The sequence below is a fragment of the Lutra lutra genome, chromosome 17 (genome assembly GCF_902655055.1).
Source record: "Lutra lutra chromosome 17, mLutLut1.2, whole genome shotgun sequence".
In the NCBI taxonomy this organism is placed as follows: domain Eukaryota; kingdom Metazoa; phylum Chordata; class Mammalia; order Carnivora; family Mustelidae; genus Lutra; species Lutra lutra.
Window position 1 is genome coordinate 26,602,479 of NC_062294.1, and position 20,985 is coordinate 26,623,463.

The following is a 20,985-nucleotide window of genomic DNA, read 5'->3' on the forward strand; positions in this document are numbered from 1 at the left end:
GAGTTTTTCTTTGTATTTCATGACATTGACATTTTTGAAGAGGATAAGCCAGTTATTGTGTAGAATGAAGGATCCTTCAGCAATCCGGCACGTGATTGGCCCTGTGTACATGTTATCATGTATTGAGCACCTACTGTGTACCAGGCTCTTCACGTACATGATCTCGTTCGTCTCTTCAACAATGTTTTGAAAGATGCGTGATAGGATTATTCCCATTTTGCACAAAAGGAAACAGGCTCTGGGAGGTTTAGGGGTTTGCCTGAGGTCATTCAGCTGGTGAGAGGTGGACTCGCATTTTAACCCCAGAGCCCATTTTCCTGACCACTGGGACATTGTACCCTGGGGGAATTTTCTCTGTCTTTTATTGGCCAATGTTGTTTCTGTTTAACTTCTGGAGCAATGAGGTCAGCAAGTTATTGTTAAGATCCCAGCTATCCCTTACCTAGAACCCTCCCCCATGCACCTACAGAGAGAAAGGCTGACCCTTGTACTTCCTGAGGGTTCACGAGGCCAAGACACAAGGGGGCAATTAGCTTGCAGAGCCTCAGAGAAATTGCAGGCGGATGAGTGCAGAGAATCGCGGGGTGAAAATTCACCTTTGAGTTTAAACAAGTCCTGATTCAAGTCCTCCTTTCTGGCTGGAGGAGGGCCTGGACTAAGGAACCCTTCCTGGTCAGGTCTCCATGTCTATGGCTAGAGCTGGAGCAGCAGAGGGACACCCGGCTCCCATTCCTGCCTCTGTCTCTGCCTAGAGCTGCATCCTCTCAGGGGGTCTGGTCACTCTCCTCTGGTAAATGACTTGAGGCCCAGCAGCCCCAGGCATCCCCTACCTCCTCCTCTACTCTCCTTGACCCTGTCCTGGTCCCTGCCTCCTCCCCACTCCCACCTTCCCCAGAGCAACTCTCCTCACTGGTGGCCACGGAGAGCTGTTTGATCCTCATGGATGAATGAATGGGTAAAAGGAGGAAGCATGTTTTGGGGTTTAGCTTTTGCTTATTATCCTGCCAAGTAACCCTTAAACCCTTACCAGACTCTCTCCGGTCTCTTCTCCCGGCTGGTTGGCCACGTGTTCTGGTCGGCACTGCCCTTGAGAAACAGCCTCCTTTTGCCATTTCTGCCCTTATTTGCATCCCCTCATTGCTCACACACTCCTCACCTCCCCAGGATTTCCCCAGCAGCTTCTGCTCAGGCCTCAGCCTCCAGGGCTTCTCCTGAGCTGTCTCCTCTGCTGGTCTGGTCTTTTCCCAGGCTTTCTTTGGGTGGTCTGTCTGTGGCTTTATATCTCCGTTGAGTTCATTTATTTATTCATTCACCAAATACCCAATGAACACCTGCACAGGAGGGACTGTGCCAGGGGCTGGGGTCAGCAGGGAACAGGACAAAGTCCTTACCTTGATGGGAAAAAGACAATTAAGGAGCATACAATAAATAAACAGGACACTGCAGGTTGCATCAAGTGCTATGAAGGAAAGATAACGGGGGGATTACGCAGACAACAACGGGACCATTGATGCTGGACTGGTGGCCAGGGAAGACTACCCTGATGCAGGCACAGTAGAGCTGAGATTCTAAGGATGAGGAGCCAGAATGCACAGAGTTGGCAGAATGGCATTCTAGGCAGGGAGAACAGTAAGTGCAAAGGCCCGGTGGCATGCATGGGGAACAAGAAGGAAGCCTATGCAGCTAGAGCTGAGCTAAGCTGAAGGAGGTCAACGGAGCCAGCCCTGCAGGGCCTTGTTGACCACAGGAAGGAGTTTGGATCTGTTGTGAGCTCCATGGGAAGCTACTGGGGTTTTTAAAGTCAGAAGGTGATGTACTCTGATTTTCATGTTAGGACCTCTCTCACTGTCAGGTGGGTCAGAAGAGAGGCCCCCAGGCTCCCAAGTCCATGCCTGTGCCAAGCTGTGTCCTCCCCCTGCCCTACATTGCCAAGAACAAACTGGCTCGCTCGGCCTCATTGGTCCTAGGTCTGTCCTCCTTCTCTCAAATCCTCCTCCAGTCCTCCACACCCCTTGTATGCTCGAAGGCGCTCCCCTCACAGTGGCCACATGTGCAGACTTGGACAGTCCCTGAGAGCACTTTCTGCAGAGACCAACATGGGGCTCTGGACTCAGGCAGGCCTGGGACCGAGTCCTGACTTGGCCACTCTCCAGCAGAGTGACCTTCCTCTGAGCCTCAGTCTCCTCTGGGAAAGTGGAGGAACCAGTAGTGCCTACTTCGTGGGGCATTTGTGAACATTATCAGAAAGTGCTAGACTGTGCCTGGACCAGTGCCCAGCACGTGGCCAACAGCAGGCTGCGTTGGTATCGTGAGCCCCCTTGTCTGGGAGCAACTGGGGGTACAGTGCCCACTGCGTTGTCCTCTGTTGCTGCTGCCAGGCTCTGCGGCTCACCTGTAGGCTGGGAGGCCCTTCTGCGGTCTTGACCTAGTTTTCCTCTGCTTGGTAACTGCTCCAACAGCTGGCCTTGCGGCTGGCAGAGCACAGTGTGGGACGAGGGGCTGAAACCTGAGGAGGTGAATTTAAGCCGCAGATTTACAATGCCTTTTATGGGCTTGGCAAGTGTGGCCGAAGTAAACACAGCATGGGCACTGATCACGTTAGGTAAATAGCCTTCACTGGCTTAGCCAAGTCTCAGAATGTTCCCATTAGACCCCCATTTGGAGCCTCTCTAGGGGAATGTGCTAGACCTGTTAGGTTCGAGAGATCTGCCACCCTTTAGCTGTGTGACCTTGGTCAAGTTAACTAAGGGAGACTTCTTTTCCTTTGTAAACTGTAAGCCAGGCCCCTCAAGGCTGTGGCAGGAAGAAAGTGTGATGACCGCCAGAAGAAGCTTTGTGCCCACAGAACTGCTGGGCACCAGGGAGGATGATGTCTGGCACAGAGTAGTGTGAGTTGTAGAATCAGAGAGACTGGGTTCCTGTCTTGGCTGTGCGACCTTGGGCAGATGCTTAACCTCTCTGAGCCTGTTTTATTACATGTGAGATGGTGGTAAGAGCAGTGCTGGGGTTGTTGGGAGAATTATGTGTGATATACTGGGTTGAATAATGTCTCCTACAAATTCATGTCCCTTTGGAGCCGTGAATGTGACCTTCTTCAGAAATAGGGTCTTTGCAGAGGTAATCAAGAAGAGATCACAGGAGGTTAGAATGGGCCCTAATCCAATATGATCGATGCCTTTAAAAGAAAAGACAAATTTGGACAAAAAGACACAGACGCACAAAGAGGAGAACAGCATGTAGACAGAGATAGGAGGGCAAGGAGGGGTTCTTCCTTAAGGCCTGCAGAAAAGGTATGGCTCTGCCAAAGCCTTGAATTTGGACCTCTGGTCTCTAGAACTATGAGGGACTACATTGCTGCTGTTCAAGCCACCAGATTGGGATAATTCGTTACAGCAGACCCCGGAAAATCCATACATGTGATAATCCAGAAAAAAGTGTCCAGGGCAGTGCCTGGCATCTGGGCAGTGTGTTATTATTATCCTGTTTATCACTTCTGCTCGACTGGGGGAGAGCCTGCCACCCCTCTGCCCTCCAGGCTTGGGTGGAGTGGGGTGGCTGTCCTGGCCATGGATGGGTTGGCTGCCCGTGGCAGGCAGGGGTGGCTGGCTCCCGTGCATCTTGGGGGTTATGCCGAGGTTTGGGGGAGGGGTGGTGGCTTGCCCTGTAGCCGAGGCCTCCTGGGAGCCACCCGGTGTGGCAAGAGCCCAGGTCTGGTTTCTGGAGTCCAACTTGGCAGATGCCTCATGAACCTGTCTGGCAACGACATTCTTCTGACAGACAGAGCAGCCGGCTGTCACTCCACAGCCCCTTGTGGTTTTGTAACTCGTAGACGAAGAATGTCAGCTGTGACTCACTGAGCCCAGAGGTTCCCCCGTGGCAGGCAGAACTCTTACCGTCTGCCCAGCTTCTGTTCAGTGACTGAACGTGGGTCCTCTGAGGCCTCCTTTGGAAGGAATCGAGGGCGAGATAGGCATCTGGGATGAGGCCCTGCCTTCCCTGGGATCCCGGCGTGGCTTCTGAGTTTGGGGCCAAGAGAGTTTAGGCTTTGGGTTTCAGGTGGGCAAGAGACGGAAGTGGCCTCAGGATGCCTGGTTCTGGCACTTTCCTTGGACTGGCCACTTTATCCTTTAGGGCCTCGGTTTTCTCACCTGTAAATGGGGATGTTTTGAGGGCGCAAGGAGCTATGGGAAGCGGCGGGCGCCCTCCTCCCCTCTGCCCCACGGCACCAGGCACATCTGTAAATGACTATTAGTAGCAGCTCCTTCCTGTTTGTGTCCAGTCATTTATATTGGGGGGCTTGGAGGTCCCGGGGGAAGAAGGGACAGGACTCCTGACCACCCCAGTTGAAGTTCAAGGATGGAAAAACCAGCCTGCCGTGCAGGGGAAGCCCCATCCCACAGGTGGATGCCTGGGGCTCGGGGCACAGATTTAACCCAGATGCCAAGCACTGCCTGTGTGCCTGGTGGGGGAAGTGGCCAGGAAAGGAGGGGTGGGGGCATGGGGGTGCTTTTGGTAAGCCAGAGCACTGCGATGCCATGAACCCAGGCAGCCCGGCTGTGAGACAAGCCAGGCTGGGCACCGTTGAGACAAGGACGATGCCCCTTCTTCCCAGTGGCAAATGCAGTGTTTCTCCCCACTTTCATTTTTGGAGCAGGTGTTTCCAACATCAGGGGCAGCACCGATTCTGGAGGTATCCCCAGCTTCCCTGGTGAAGGGGTTCAAGCATCCATGTTGGACAGCCAGGCCGGGAGCTCTGATGGGGTCGCAGCTCAGCCAGTGGGGTTGAAGGGCGAAGGCCCTTGCAAAGTAGCCCCTAGGGCTTCTGAGAAAAGTTGAGGGGGTGGGTCCTAGAGTTCCCTAGGGTTTTGAGCTTGGACCACAAAAACCACCCCAGGTTCCCAGCCTCTACTGTCTGCTGGCATCAGCCTCCAGAGATGTTCTGCCCCAGCCAGGACAGGGCTAGGCCTGAGTAATCCAGAGCACACGCAGGGCACTGTTTCTGCCGCAACTCTCTTCTCTCCAAGTCCCCTCCCAGTTTCACCACATCGGAACTTAAGAAACTGGATTTGAGCATCTGCTGCATGCTAGGCTTCGGGTCAAAGCCTGGCAATCATGTTAATCGTGACGATCCTGACAACAGTGATGGTTTCTGCCTCTGTAAAATGGGCGAGTAGTAGCCACCTACCAGGTACTATAAGGATTACGTGAGCTCATGTACATAATGTACTTAGCACCTAGTGCCTGGAACACAATAAATGCTTCACTAATATTAGCCATAATGGCCGCCATTTATGAGGACATCGAGGCTCAGAGAGGTCAAATGCCTTATGCAAGGTCACACAGCATGAGAGCCTGAGTCTGGGAGCTCCAGTCTAATGGAGGAGACTGATAAGTCCCCCATAAACTCCAACCCAGGGTACTAAGTGAGTTAAGGGAAGGGTTGGTGGTCCTGGTGGGGTTCTGGCTGGGTAGAGTCAGGAAGGCCTGATGGAGAATCCTTTTGTCGGGCTCCCAAGGAGAATGAGCTGTCATCTTGGAGGTACAAAGGTGGGAAGGCATAGACACCTGGTAAACTGAAGGAACAGAGACAGGTGCCTTGGAGGGCAAGAATGAGAGCAAGGGTTGGGCAGGTTAGCTGCCAGTGGTCGCTGAAGAGTGTTGAAGGCATGCTGAGAATGACCAGGACCCCACTGGCAGTCCCCTCCAGGGGCAGCATGGTGTGGTAGTTCGAGACCTGGACTCTAGAGTCAGCCTGCCTGGGTCAACCCTACAGAGCAAGGCCAACAGCACCCACACCCTTGGTAGAAAGAAGAAGGCCAGGGCCCTCAGCCTGGGGCTGGGGTGCATTCCCTCAGCCTCTGCCAGCCTGTATGGCAGGCATAGCATGGCTTTTCTGCCAAGGAAGCGTCTGGGTCTCCTCCCTGCGAAGAAGTCCACTGCAGGGGACTGAGCGCACCCAGGCAGATGGTTCCCAGCTGGCGGCAGCTATCACCCTGGTGAGCAGGGTGCAGGCTGGGGGTCAGCTTCCCAGCAGAGCAAACTCCCTATTCTTGACAAGCAGGTGCTTGGCAGGCATGCGGGTGTGACCTGACAGCTAGGACTCTCGGAAAGTAGTTATCGTCTACGGGATGGGGCTTCCTCAGTTCCCTTATGGTTGGGGAATCCAGTGCCATGTGCCCCAGGCGGCTGGTGCAGAGAGGATGTTTGCCGGGTGAGGTTTGTCTGGAAGAGGTGCTTGTAGGGAGAGATTCAGAAGGGAGGCCGTGCCTCCCAGACCCCCTGGGAGTCCCCTCTTTCAACAGTAAGTTGCCCTAACAGCAGGAGCGGACTGAGCTCCAGCCTCTTACTGGCCAATTTGGACCTCATTTTGGGTCCCCTGCACCTGCACACCTGGCCTGGAGTCCAATCTGGGCTGACCCGGCCTCTGGGACAGCAGCATCTGTCTGTGTCCCCCACTGCTTCCAAGAAGACAGCTATGCCAGTTTGCAGCAGCAGGTGGGAGGTGCCCAGGAGACGCAGGGATTTCCCATGAGGGAGTTCTGGTGTGCCACAATGTCTCCAAGCAACCGAGAGAGCCCCTGGCTGGCCTCATGTTTACTAGCCAGGGGCTGCTTCCAGGCCTTCCCAGTCGGAGCAGCCCTGGGCCCCAACTCAGGGCCTCTTCCTTCTCCGGGACGCTGCCCCTGCTTTGGCCTTCATCCCTTTTCTTGACATCCCCACCCCCGCCTCCCTATTCCTGCAGGCCCACGCCTGCTCTTGGATCCTTCACCTTCGAGGACACCAAGAGCTCCTGACACCTCTGGTCAGAATCTGGAGCCATCGCCTCTCACTTGGGTGTCTTTCCAGACACCCACCCTAGGCTCTGGAGTGTGGGTGCTTGGAGGAGAGAGAATCAGGCTGGGTGCTGAGGGTCCCACTCCCAGGAGACAAATCCCAAAGGCAGTTTTGACCCAAGCTTTATGCCGGCCTCCTTCCCACCCTCCCTCCCTCTTTCCTTTCCTTCCTTCCTCCTTTCTTTTCTTCCTTTCTCTCTTAAGCAGCTTTATTGAGATATCGTTAACATACCATAACATTCACCCATTGAAATTGTACAATGTGGGGCACCTGGGGGTCCAACTTCTGGTTTTGGCTCTGGTTGTGATCTTGAGCTCGTGGGATTGAGCCTCACAGTAGGCTCCACGCTCAGTCTGGAGACTGTTTCTCTCTCCCTCTTCCTCTGCCCCTCTTGCTCCTGCTCTCTGTTTCTCTCTAAAACAGATAGATAAATCTTTTTTTTTTTTTTAAGGTTTTTTATTTATTTATTTGACACAGGAAGAGAGATCACAAGTAGGCAGAGAGGCAGGCAGAGATAGAAGGGAAAGCAGGCTCCCTCCTGAGCAGAGAGCCCGATGCGGGACTCGATCCCAGGACCCTGAGATCATGACCCAAGCTGAAGGCGGAGGCCCAACCCACTGAGCCACCCAGGCACCCCAATAAATCTTTTTTTATAAAAGTGTAAAACTCAATGGTTTTTAGTATATTTGCAGAATTGTGCAACCGTAAACATAATCTAATTATAGAATATTTCATCACTCCAAAAAAGCCCCATTAGCAGTCACTCCCCATCCCCACCCTTGCCCCCCAGCCAGTAATCGTCTTTCTTTTGCCGCCCTCATTTCTGACATGACCTGTGATCAGCGAAGCCGGAGCCCCAGGCAGGAGTTACTCGTTCTGAGCCCAGGCCTTCAGCAGGCAGAATCTCGAGAGTCATCCCTTCCATCTTGCCCACTCACTCCCTCGTGGTTTTGGTGCTGGAAAGTTTGCCAGCCCACCCTCCTCGTTTACCCAGGGAGGAGCCCCAGAGAAGGGAAGACGTCTACCCAAGGTCACTCAGGGATTGGGAACATGGCTCCTGGCCTGGAGCATCTGCCTTTTCCAGCACCCCGACGCCATCTTCCCACAGCTGCCCCCTACTCATTTAGGGGCCTCCCCCAGCCGTTCTTTAAACATAGTACCTCAGTTTCTCCATCTGTGAAATGGGATTATAACATTGGCTATGTGGTTGAGAGGATTCCATAAAACCAGAGGCAACCAACCATACAGCCCAGTGCTCAGCACTGTTAAAAAACAAAATTCATCAGAGTAAATAAAAAGCTCAAAATGGCCTTATTTAATCATCCGTGAACCGGGCAGCATCCCGTCTAGCAAATAGAAACGAATTCTGTCGAGCTACAGATAAAGAAAGGTTTTTAAAGGCAGAGAGGGAATGCACGGGAAGGAAATTATTAGCAAAGAATGTCCTTTTAGGCAAGGTCACCCTTCTGAGGTATACAGAGGGGTCTGTCAGTAAGTCTAGTGCTGACCAGGAAATTCCCACATCGACTGGTTAAAGATTACATTCTTGGGTGGGAGGGTTGAAACTATAGTTAGATCAGGTGTAAGTCTTGGTGAACTGACATGAGTGACTACATTTCGGTCCTGTTGTTTTCATTTTCATCACACATAGCTGTCTCTCAACAAAGGCAAACTAAGTCAAATTATTTTAAATTCCTGCCGTGGCAGTCAGACCCCATGTGGATTTCCAGTCCTTTGGAATGGGTGGAAGTTCTCTCCCCCTCTTCTCCCCACCCCCACCCCCCCGAAGATGATGGATGGAAGCCACTGAAACTAGCCAGCAACTAGTCACTTCTTCCCCATCACCTGGAAGCTGGTGATGTCGGCTGGGCGGGCAGAAGGTTGAGACTTGCCACGATGACTAAGAACTCAGAGCCGTGGGAGTCTGGTTAATCAGCAGCGTCAAAACTTCCCGTGACTGTTTGCAAACAAGGACCACCCCCAGAGGAGGAGGAACAGAGTCTAGGGGGCAGTGGGAGAGGCCTCGGGGCTGTGCAGAACAGGGTGAGTGATGGAGGCAGTGTCAAGAGCCTGGCAGGGTGGTCCAGAGCCATGCTCCTGACCTGGAGGTTGCTCTGTACTCACCCCCCTCCTCCCCACCCCCTCCCCAAGAACAGAAAGCCCACTACAGTGTCTCTTGAGGGACTCTCTTTCCAGGAGCGATGGATTGACTTATTGTAAGAAGCCAGAATGGAGTGCCCGGTTGGTGTCAAAGCAGGGATAACCTTAGTAACCCTAAGACTCTTCCAGGATTGTGGAATGTTCCAGAACCCACCTGGGAAGATGTCTGGGGGCCAAAGGACAGGCAGGGAGAGGGTGCACTGACTCAGTACTCCCAGCCCCACCCCGCCCAGCCCAGTCGACAGAAACACCGACAAACAAAACCAGACACTCCTCTCTCTTGACAGCCATCATTCAGACTATCTTTTTATATGCCTCCTGCCGCGCAGGGGAACCAGCCGGGGCCTGGATTCCGGATCCAAGAAAAAAACTGTAAATCAGCGCAAGAAGTCGTTCTCGTCAAAATTGCTACCGACGACAGTGTAAAGTGTAAATTTGGTACAGCCCTTCTGAATGCAATCTGGCAACATGTTTAGAGAGTGTAAAAAAATGCTCAGATTCTTTATTCAGGAAGAATTTATGAAATTAACAACACCCCCTTCCCCTGGGAGTGAACAGGCTGCGTGTGGGGAGATGTCAACAGCTGTGCTGTTTATAAAAATGAAGAAATAGGACCTACGCACATGTCTGACCTCATCAAATGGTCAGCTCAGGGCAGAGCCGTTTGAAGTGATTATTATCTTTCGGGGCTCCTGGCTGGCTCAGTCAGTAGAGCGTGCGACTCTTGATCTTAGGTTTCTGAGTTTACTCTTTGCAGAGATTACTTTTAAAAAAAAATGGGGATGCCTGGGTGGCTCAGTTTGTTAAGCATCTGCCTTCAGCTCAGGTCATGATCTCAGGGTCCTGGGATCGAGTCCCGCATCGGGCTCTTTGCTCAGGGGGGAGCCTGCTTCTCCCTCTCTTCCCCGCTTATGCTTTCTCTCTCTATCTCTGTCTCTGTCTCTCAAATAAATAAAATCTTTAAAAAAAAAAAAAGAAAGGGAGGAAGGAAGGAAGGAAGGGAGGGAGAAAAGAAGAAAGAAGAGAAAAGAAAAGAGAAGGAAAGAAAGAGATAGAAGGAGAATGATGATTATTTCCAATAATTTTCACTCAGTGCTGGGTGTGTCTCCAGACACTGGGAGCCCAAAACTAAATGGGACCTGGTTTTATCCTCAGTCTGGGGCCTGCAGTTCAGAAAAGAACAGGACAGAGCAGAAAAAAGTAACTTGGAAAAATGCTCATTATACAGTTTAAAGTGAGAAAAGGCAGAGCTGAAAATTGCATTCACTCTCTGCCTCCCACTATAAGCTAGTATTTGTGGAGGACCGACCCTGTGTGGGATGCTGGACTCGCATTTACCTCTTACAACAACCCGAGGGGTTAGGTACTAGGGCTACTCCCATTGTCACAGGAAGAAACTGAGGCACGGAGGAAGTGTTTTGAGCCAGGGTTCAAACCCTGGACCACTTGATCCCTAAACCCAGTTTCAACTGTTGTCCTAGACCGTCTCTCCTTAATATAGAAATACGTCTGTTCAAGGTTGAATACTGAAAAGAAAATCTGGGTCAGGAACAAAAAGGTAAGGGTGGTGGGATCTGGGCTTTGTCCCCCCCCACCCCCACCCCTTTTGGTTTCTATTACATTTGTGCAGGAAAAAAAAAAAATTGAAGTTAACAAAAAAAAAACACAAAAAACAAAAAAAGCCCAGCCACCTAGAATTTGCAGCAGATGGGTAGAAATGAATGGGGAAGTTGAAAAAAAGTGGGAACGATGTTAATAATGCATGCCTTGGCTTAGAACAAGGAGATAGAATGATTTAGGAGCAAGAAGGGAAGCCGGGGAGGGAGTGTTTGGGTGAAGGAGCTCAGGCGGCTTCTGTATGGCAGACGCGGGGGTTGGGGGGATGCTCTGACTCAGGGAGGAGACACAGGGGTAGAGCTTATCTTCCAGGGGCATTCTTACTAAATCTTTTTATTACCTGGTGCCTGAGTACAGATCTTCTCAGTGTTTGCATTCCTCTCATTTTTTAGACTGCAGGAAATGATAACAGGGGAAAAAAAAAAAAACACCTCTCTGTTTGCTTTCTACCCAGGAGTGCTAGGAGGGTTAGCTGCCAAATTCTTTCTCAGGTCATGAAGAGGTTTCAGGTTTCCCTCACCTGAGAGCCTGGGGAAGCACTGCTAAGGCCAGTCTCCCTGGCAAATGCAGAAAGGTAGTCACTGTCTACAGCTTTAGGGGCAAGGTGGTTTATTGAAGGGAAGGTTGCTTGGTTCCCCCAAAGAGACCTTTGTAAATAGGAGAACTGTCTCCCCTGTTAATACAAATTTTAGAAAGGAGGCAAGCACCTTGGGCAGGGATGGGGAAGGCACAGAGGGAGCTGGAGGGGATTGGAGAGAGAGTGGTATCATTTGTTCATTTATCTGTTGAGCATCTAGCTCTTGGAAGAGCATAGTGTGTAGCAGGTGAGAATGACAGGACCTTACCAGACGAGCCAAGGGCTGTCCAACACCCACCCCTTCTTGTCAACGGAGGAGTGTGGCTTCCTAAACGTTGGCAGGTGTGAACCAAGATCCAGGGCCCCCTTCTCTCCCACCCCCAATACACTCAGAGGTTTAGCTGCCAAATTCTGCAGCTGGGAGGGAGTCAAAAGCATGTCTGCAGGGCTGAGTTCTGAATCCTGCCTGTTCTCTCCGTGGGATTCTCCCCAGCTCTTTCTGCGCTGTCCATAACGAACTATTTCAGGAGTATTGGAGTATGTGGATTCAAAACAGTGGCTAATTGAGTCAGGATTACTTAATATTCGACTCCTACCCTCAGAATGTTGTTCTCCAACTTCAAGAAACTGTTACCCAGAATCGTGCAAAGATATACAGTTTTCAAGACTGCAGGGTGCTCCTTACTGACCACATTGAAATTAATTGCGTAAGGATCCATTTCTTACCTCCTTTTGATAAGAACTATCATTAATTTACACAAGAAGAAAGTCTGTTTGGGGGCGCCTGGGTGGCTCAGTGGGTTAAGCGTCTGCCGTCAGCTCAGGTCATGATCAGTGTCCTGTGATGGAGCCCCACGGTGGGCTCCCTGCTCAGCACGGAGTCTGCTTGTCTCCCTCTCCTTATGCCCCTCCTGACTGCTCATGCTCTCTCTCTGCTCTCAAATAAATAAGTGAAATCTTAAAAAATAAAAGAAGAAGAAGAAGAAAGTCTGTTTGGATATGCTTTAAGGTACATGTTCTTCCCCATCTGAATTATACATGACCTATTTTTTAGTCTGTGGAAACTTACATGATATCAGGCACTTGCAGAGGATTTCCTTGTGATCAAGTCAGGAAAGTCCCCTGCCGTCCAAGAGCTATTGGTGTAGACAGGAGAGGCCATTGCAGTCCAGTGTGGGGGTGTGTGGCGGGGGGGCAGGGAGAGATGGTGCCTGGGAGGGTCAAGGAGCATGAATTCTAAGCTTGAAGGACTTGAAGAACAAGCAGGAGTCAGCCAGGTAAAGGTGAGTGGAGGCAGGTGGGAGAAGGGGAAGGAGAGAGACTTTCCAGGCAAGGAGAACAGCATTGCAAAGGCCTGAAGGTGATCAGATCTTAGGTTAAATCATTAAAACTGGAAAATCATGTAAATCTTATATGGTGCTTTACTCTAGGTTACTGTGAGAATCACACCAAACACAATCCGTGCTATTCCCCTCTTCGCTTCCCTCTGGGCCATAGACTTCTTGGGCCCCTGACTATATCTCAGATGGATGCCTAAAAGTGAGGGGTTTCAGGCTCTTTGAACCCCCACCTGGGGGACAGGGTGGATATGGATATGGGGCTGCAGGGTTCTGGCCACTGCCTCTTGTGTGGCCCTCCCTCCATTTCTATATTTCTGCCAGAAGGTGGGCAAAAGGGCAAGGCCAAAGGCTGAACCCAAGGGTCCTCACTTATGGATTCAGGACCTCCGCACTGGGATGGCCAGGTTTCTGGTCCATCTCTACCTTCCCTGTGGCCAGGAGATAGTTGGCAGCCTCCACATCCAAACCATCAGTGAAGTTTCTGCGATAGAAATGACCTTGAAGTCATTAGTGTATAGTTGCTGGTGACATCGTACATTCTTAAGCTAAATTCCAACAATCATAAAGCAATTTGCTTTTGCAATTTCAAGTCAAAGTTTTGCAAGAACCTCAAAAGTGTTTCCATCTAATACCTCAATTTTCTTTGTTTTTTCACTAGTGCTTTGATCTTAGTAATGCTTGCATCTGGTATCTGAAACTCGTTACATACGATAGTACGATCTGTTTGCTTGTACGTGTACATACACCCCACCCCAGCCGCATTGGTCTCACATCTCAGCTCTATCACACCCTGGGTTTATGAATGAACTGTGGGAGGCTGTTTCCTCTCCTGATAACTGGGCATATACTGGTGTCGACCTCATCGGGTGTTCAGGGTTAAATGGGATCTTGTTTATAAAGAGTTCAGCGCAGTGCTTGGCACAGTGTTTGCTTTCAATAAATGGTAGCTATTATGTGATACCAAAAAAAAAAAAAAAAAAAGACTGTACTAAAATGTTGGCAGTATTTATCTCCAGTGGGTGGGATTATGGTTACAATGAACATCTATTACTTTTGTAATCAGAGAAAACGAACAGTAAATGTTATCATGAATTTAAAAATCTGGCTTTGGCTTTGTCGGAACAAACCTGCAGTTAATGCCACCGTACTGGCCAGCAAGGAAGACAAGGCCTCCAGTTCTCCACCAGGACTTTACAGACAAACAACCTGCCTCACTCAGATAATAGGGAGATACTTGGTCAGGATTCTGGAGATACCCTGCCCTCATCCATCCCTGTAGTCCCCTTGGCCACTCTTGTCTGGAGAGAAGGCAGGGGGGTTCCGAGAAGGAAACTCTCAAATTATGGCCTTCCCTCCTGTTGGGAGGGTTTTCTGGGGTTTGTAGTTGGACATCTCTAACTCTCCAAAAAACCATTCCAGGAGAGGGATGTTTATCATCTGCTGGGCCTTCAGTTGGGTGTCTCAGAAAATAAAACACACATTAGCCCACTTCCAGTAGGGGGATTGTGAGTGTCCTGTACTGGCATCCAGAACAATCTGAGGCCCAGGACCTTGGCTCTGTTTCCGGCTGAGATTCTTGACTGCCAGCCCAGTGCTTGGGCAGCGACAGGAGACAGAACCTTCACTGATCTGCGTGTCCCCCTCCAGTCCCCTCCTTGCACCTCTTGGGCCATCCCCTGAGACACCGAGAAAAGTCAAGTCCCCACCCTTCTCGGACTATCTGTGGAACCATCAGCCTGCACTGGGCTGGCTTCTGAGCTTCTTTCTCCTCCTCCTGCACCCTGGAGGGGACAACGGCGCAGGCTTGGGAGTAAAAAGCCGCCTCTGTTTGGGAGACAAAGAACAGAGTGGCTCCTCTGGGTCAGCTGTCCCTGCTTGGCTGGCTGGCTCCCTGGCGTTCCCTGTGCCTCTTCCGAGACGTCCCCCAAGGAGGGACTTCTGGACGGCTCTGGGAGGGCTGCGTGCTCTGGACAGGTTTTCACTGGCGCCTAAAGGAATATTTTACCTTAAAAAACCCTACGGCCTGGAAGATGTTAATTCGGGAGTGGTGCCGTGGCTGGGGAGGCAGCCGGCCTGTGTATTCCTACTAGAGCTAGTGAGAGCATGTGTGTGTGTAAACATGAGTGATAACGTGTGATGTGTGTGTATGCATGCTACCAGAGCGTGAGAGAGTGGGAGTGAAAGCGAGGACTTGGATTTTAAAGGATGTGTCTACTAGAGAGAGTGTCAGAGGACGAGGCATAGGGTGTGTGCAAGAATGTGAGGGTGAGCAAGTGTATGTGTACACGCGGACAATGTGTGGGGAAGCACGTGTGCGTCTGAGCACCTGACGATAACGTTAGTGCGTGTGTAAAGTGTGTGAGAATGTGCAAATGTATACATGCGCCATCTAGAGTGTGTGAGTGCGTGTGTGTACGCGTGTGTGTTAGAAGGTCCAGAAAACGAGCTGGTGTGTGAGGGCGTGTGAAGGACAGCATGGGAGAAGTGTATGTGTAACGAGGAGTAACGAGCGTGGGCGAAAGTTCTGTACCACCAGGGTTAGGGGATGTGCACGTCAGAGTGTAAGTTTAAGCGCAAAGGCACGTATATAGGACTAGCGTGGGCACGTGTGTGAATACTGGATGGATTCGCGCTTGCAGACCAGAGCATGTGTGAAGGCATGTGTGAGGGACGTGTGTACCGGCGTGCGAAAGCACGAGCACGTATGACGCTGTGTGTACACCAGTGGGTGTGCACGCACGTGTGCACTAGCGTGTGCGGCGCGTGGGGCCCCCAAGGCCCAGCCGGAACATCTGGGCGGAGCCGGGAGGCCGCCGAGTGGGCGGTCCCGCGTGTGAGTGTGGGCGCGCGCGCGGGAGAGTGCGCGGGAGCGCGCGCGCGCCGCCGACCCCCGCCTGGGCAAGAGCCAGTTGCCATGGGAACGCGCCGCGGCCCGAGTTAATCATTTCCTGTGGAAAGTGTGCGGGAGGGGCGGGAGCGGGGCCGGGCCGAGAAGGCGGCGGCGTGGAGCTGCCTCCCACCGGCAGGCCCGGTCCGGCCGAGCCCCGGGCTCTGCGGCGACGCCGGGATCCTGCCTCCCCCAGGCCGGTGAGTCGGGGACCCTGGCGAGCCGGTGGCGGGGGAGGAGGGACGGGCTGGGCTTTCGGGATCCGCCCGGCCCGCCGTTCCGGGTGCCGCGTCCGGGCCCGCCCTGCCCGCAGGACCCCCTCCCCTGCCCGGGCCCGCTGCGGGGCGCGGAGAAGGTCGGGCCCGGGAGAAGCAGCCCTGTGCGGTCGCCGGCCGAACCCCGCGCCGTCCAGACAGAACCAAGGACCTTGCTCACAGCACGGCTTGGGGCGGCACGTCCCCTGGGGTCGCAGCAGCCTCGGGAACCCCCTTCCCATCTCTTTGGCCCGAGAGAGCCGTAACCGACCCGGGGAACCGCGTGTCAGTCAAGGCCTCCCCCTCCTCTTGCGGAGATTTTCCCCGCATCCCCCAGGGATCCCTTAAAGGCTGCAGTTTCCAGCCCTCCCACCACGTACGTTCCCTGGGCAGTTCGCTTTTCCCCTCGCAGGGCAGGGGAGGGTAGGGCGGCCCTGTGGTTGGAAGGAAGGCCTGGGCGGGTGCCCTCCTGGGCAGTAGGAAATTGAGACAGTGACAGCAGCAGCCCGGGGGATCCCAGGAGGGAGGGCAAGCCAAAAGCCACCTCCTTCAACCCCCTGTTGTGAGTTAGAGCAGAACTCTGGGGCAGTGTGAAGGGCCTGGTCCTGGGAGATTTTTCAAAAGGAAGCTGTATTTAAATTCTCAAGTATTCCCGCCCAACCCCCAGGATACCTGTCTCAAGACTGTGGGTCCCCGCTGTCCCTGACCTTTCACCTTCCATGGGCCATGAGGCTGGGGCACCTCTCCCTGCCCAGGCACACTCCCCATGCCCTTGGTAAAGTAGCAGTCTCCTTGGCCAGGGAGAGTCATTGGCAAGGAATGCAGCCTCAGAATGGGGCCCTGTATTTGCAGTTACTGGACTTTAGGGACTCAGGGTGATGAGTTCTGCTGTTCTTATGGGAGTGGAGGTTTTTGAGGTCTAGGTTGTCCTGGAAGACCCGGGGCCTGTGATTGTGTGCAGGGGAGGGCCTAGCTAGCCCCTGTCTAACCTTCCTGACCTTCTCTTCCAGGGAGACTTAAGCCCTCCCCAGCAGCAGTATCTGGGCACTTGTCAGGTCTGTCCCTCAAATTATGGCAGTATCCCTGGTCTGGCAGAGAGCAGGGGTGGGGGTGGGTGGGGGGTGTTACAGCTCTACTCCCGTGGTCTAGACAAAGAGGGGTAAATCTTTCCCTCTTCTCAAGCCAGCCCCTCTGCACTCACCCACCACTGGAGGGAGGAAGATGACTGAAAAATAAAAATTTTGAGTTCGTTGTATATGCCAGCATTGTTATGAACATTTTATATATGCATTGTCTAATTCTTATACCAACCCTATAAGGTGGAGTTCTCCCCATTTTCAGATGGAGATAATGAGGCACAGAGAAAGTAATTCTCCCAAGGTCACACATCCAGTAAGTGGCAGAGTTGGGTCTGAAGCAGCTTTTGGTCATAGCCACTCCACACCATGTCCCTGTTGTCCCACCCTGTGGGTCCCAAGTTGGCAGAAGCCCCAGCCTTGGGCTTATTTGAGGTCCTGGATACTTTTGACCTTTCCACCCTACTGGCTCTAAATTCAGCTGCTTTTTCCTCTTCAGGATCTTGCACACACCCTTCCTCTTTCTTCCTGCTATCTTCCTGGCTCCCTCTCCAACTTCCCTTCCAGAAAGTCACAGAAGCATTGTCTCCTTCTGTCCCCGTCCCTCAGACAAAGCTGATCTCTTTAACAGTCTTCTCTCTCAAACAGGGAATCAACCTTCAATGCCCCCTCTCACCTTTCCAGGCATGTGGAGCCTTTCTTCCATTAGGCTGCTGGTTCTTGGGGTTGGTCGTGTGCCCAGCTCTGTGCCAAGCAACCTAGAGAAAAGGGCATCTGGTGCTTCCCCCTGGTTCCTTCTGCTCCGTAAGGGTCCATCTTTCTTCCCTCAATGGAGCTGGCCCACATATTTGGATTAGCCTCCGCCCCATCCTCTAGCCCACAGTCCAGTAATACTGTACCCAGGAGCCTCCTCCAAGTTGTCTTCCTCAGTCAGGGAAGGCAGAGAGCACAGCTTTTTAGTCAGTAAGCCTGGCATCCTTCTAGGGCCCGGCTGTGTGAACTGCCATCACCAGATCTTCTGCTGCCCATCGCCCTGCTTTATTCATCCTGGCCCTGTCCACCCAGCAGGCTCGGATCCCTCCTATTCTGCATACCACATCCTCTCAACTCAGCCTCCCCTCCTCACCCTAGCCAAACTTCCCCTCAGAAGAAAGCAGCCGCTTCCTTTAGCCCTGCCCACCTCTTGGGCCTACCCAGGTCTGCCCTCTGTGCGGCTCCACGGCTGGGCTCCCTTCCAGAGCCCCCAAGGCGTTCTCCAGTTTGACCTCCCCACGGCACTGTTTGCTGGGAACTGACCATCCCCTGCTTCCCCACCCCTCCCCACCATCCGGTCACGTGTGAGGACTCCGCACCTGCCTGGTGTTGTCGCCACCTCTGACCGTCCTTCTCCAACGTTCCTTACCACCCAGAGTGAGCTCCGTGCTTGGTTACGTTTGGTGACTGTGTCCTCCACTGCGGCACTGGGACCCTCATTAGCCTCCCAGCTCTTGAGTCCCCAGCCCTGCTCTTTGCCGGGCTTCAGCCCGGGCTGGTATGTACACACGCATTTTAGGGTACCCACCTGTCAAGCTATTGCCAGGGGTCTGTCAAAAAAAATTTTATTTATTTATTTTAAAGATTTTTATTTATTTATTTGACAGACAGAGATCAAAAATAGGCAGAGAGGCAGGCAGAGAGAGAGGAAGAAGTAGGCTCCTTGCAGAGCAGAGCTCAATGCGGGGCTCAATCCCAGGACTCTGGGAATCATGACCTGAGCCAAAGGCAGAGGCTTTAACCCACTGAGCCACCCAGGCGCCCCCCCCCCCCCGAAATATTTTAAACCAAAAGCAAATCCCACTTTGCCTTTCTGAGCTGACTTGGCTTCTTCTGCTAACGGCATTGCCGTCTGAGTCTGGGACTGTAGCTGCTTTACCTATGATAGGTGTTCAACAAAGACTTGTGTGGGGAAGACTTAAAGTCTGTCCTATTCATCTGCTCAGAGGGACCTATGCAGCTTTCTTTCTTTCTTTCTTTCTTTCTTTCTTTCTTTCTTTCTTTCTTTCTTTTTTTAAATAAGATTTATTTATTTATTTTAGAGAGCATGCACAAGGGGGAAGGGCAGGGGGACAGAGAATCTCAAGCAGACTCCACGCTGAGTGTGAAGCCCTGTTTGGGGCTCGATCTCAAGACCCTGAGATCACGACATGAGCCAAAACCAGGAGTCAGACCTTACCCACTGCACTACGCAGGCATCCCCCCATGGGGCTTTCTATCCCGGCCAGTGCCCCCCACTTTCTCCCATACCACCTGGTGCCTCCCTGCGTCCTGTTCTGATCTTGAAGGTTTGTTGAAGTGCTTACCTCCCTCCTGACAGGGAGCTCCCCATCTCTCCTGATCAAAGAGGACCCCTGGCAGGTGCCTGGCTCACAACAGACACCAGATAAATAATTATTAGATGAAGAAGCAATGAATCTTTGTATCTTACTGTCTGCCAAGTTGTAGGCACAGAGTGAAGCAGACTTGAATAGCATGAGTGGACTTTAAGAGAATTTGGTCCATATAAGCCTATCTTGTCGCTAGCCACAGTCTGCCCTTCCTGATTAGTACCAAGATGCTAATTAAATCTGATTAGATTTACGGAGATGCTGTTGACTCGTGCTGCCTCCGTGTGGGGCTGGGACCTGGTGCGCCTCCAGGCTGCCAGGCCTCCAGTGAAGGGGCTGAGATGTGAGGTCTCCTTAGTGTGCTGCTGACACACCTGTTGGGGTCCTCACCCACTTCTGAGCCTCCTTACTTAGGAAGAAGCACCCGGAAATGGTGATAGGCTCTGTTTCATCCCGCAAGCCCAGGGATCTTTGCAGGGGGCAGGGGTATGAAGGTGGCATTGGAGTTGGGGCTGCCGCTCCAGGTAACAAGTGGCCCCGTTGCAGGCGGGCTCTAATCTGTCCCCCAGCCCCTGCTCTGGGTGCCTGGCAGCCGGCTCAGCCTCGCCTTCCCTGTTCTGTCCGCAGGCCGCCCGGCGCCCCGAGGAGGCTGCTGAGCCCCGGGCCATGGTCCCGTCCCGCCGGCCGTGGAACCTGGGAGCCACGCCCTCGCTGCGCGGCCTGTGGAGAGTGGGCCGGGCCGGGGAGCCCGAGCCCGGGATGGCTCGCCCCGCCCCCGCCAGCCCGGCCGCCCGCCCTTTCCCATACACCGGCCCGGGGAGGTTGAGAACTGGTGAGTCCGCATTTTTAAAATGCCTCTTTATTTCCCTTCCTTCCTCCAGATAGCAGAGATGAGGCCGGGCTTTCTCGCAAGTTCCTAGGCTCAGTCAGAGCTGTCAGGTAATTACAGGGTGCCGGGCAGCCCGCGGGCCGGCGCGGAGTCGCAGTCGGGGCGTCAATCTCGCCGGCGCTCTTGCCCCGCGCCCGCCGGTAAAGAGAGGTCCCGGACGCCGAGTTAAACTTCAACGCGGTCGCTGGAGCAGGGGGACAACGCCGCCCAAACCACGCGCTCTCCACCCGGCGGGGCGGGGGGCCTCCGAGGGCGGCGCGTCCTTGGTCCCTGGCCCAGCGCTGGCGGTCTCGCTCCGGTTTCTGCCTGCGGCTGGTAAACAAGGTAGGTGAAGTGGCTGCCTGGTGCCCTGCGCGGGCGCTGACACCTGAGCGCGACCGGCCGGCCCGCGGGGGGCTCAAGGAGCCGAGTTGGGGTGCCCTGCGCTCGGTTTCAGGTGCCATCCGCGTCGGCTCCTGTAGGGGCCCCGACGCAGGTGGGCAGTGAAGGAGTCCCTGAGTGCAGGCTCCCGCTGTCCCCCTGGGGGAGCTGTCAACACCAGCTCTTCTTTCTGGGTCATGTCCCCTGGCACCTCACACGCCAAGAAGTGAGTGGCACATCTGATTTCCGGTGCCGGCTGGATCATCGGGTCTGGGGGGGCTGCCCCATGACTGTCTCCTGAGCTGAGCTTGGGGGAGTCTTCCTGAAGTGTGGAGGAAGAGAGGGGTGTTCAATCAAGGTGTGTTGAGGGGCTTGCTGTCTGTTATTCCTGACCTACAGAGAAAGGGGTTTAGGTTACCAGCCTGTCTGAGCTAACAGAGTCCCTCTGGGCCATCAGACTTAAGTCCCACTGCCCGCCCCCGTAAAGAAGGGGAAACTGAGGCCCAGAGAGGGCACACAGCAAATTCCTCTTCAATCCCCTCTCTCCCACCACACTTGTACCAGTGGTGGCTGCCAGAGTGATACCCCCCAAAGTCTCTGCAGGGGACAAGTGAGGCTGGGGATGGCC

General features: G+C 53.2%; 1 protein-coding gene across 8 annotated transcripts in view; it reads left to right on the forward strand.

Annotated features, from left to right (window-relative positions):
- Positions 1-675: 675 nt before the first annotated feature.
- The window catches only part of KIFC3 (kinesin family member C3), a 52,243-nt gene continuing 31,933 nt past the window's right edge, over positions 676-20,985 (forward strand). For 2 of the 8 annotated variants that reach the window (XM_047712252.1, XM_047712253.1), the window contains exons 1-2: positions 677-790; positions 19,736-19,940. In XM_047712252.1, the coding sequence (XP_047568208.1) occupies positions 19,775-19,940 (166 nt within the window). In that variant the 5' untranslated portion in view covers positions 677-790; positions 19,736-19,774. Of the gene's footprint in view, positions 791-15,466; positions 15,616-19,735; positions 19,941-19,983; positions 20,322-20,985 lie in introns of those variants that run through there. The other 6 variants (XM_047712256.1, XM_047712257.1, XM_047712251.1 and 3 more) reach the window with 5 other exon arrangements.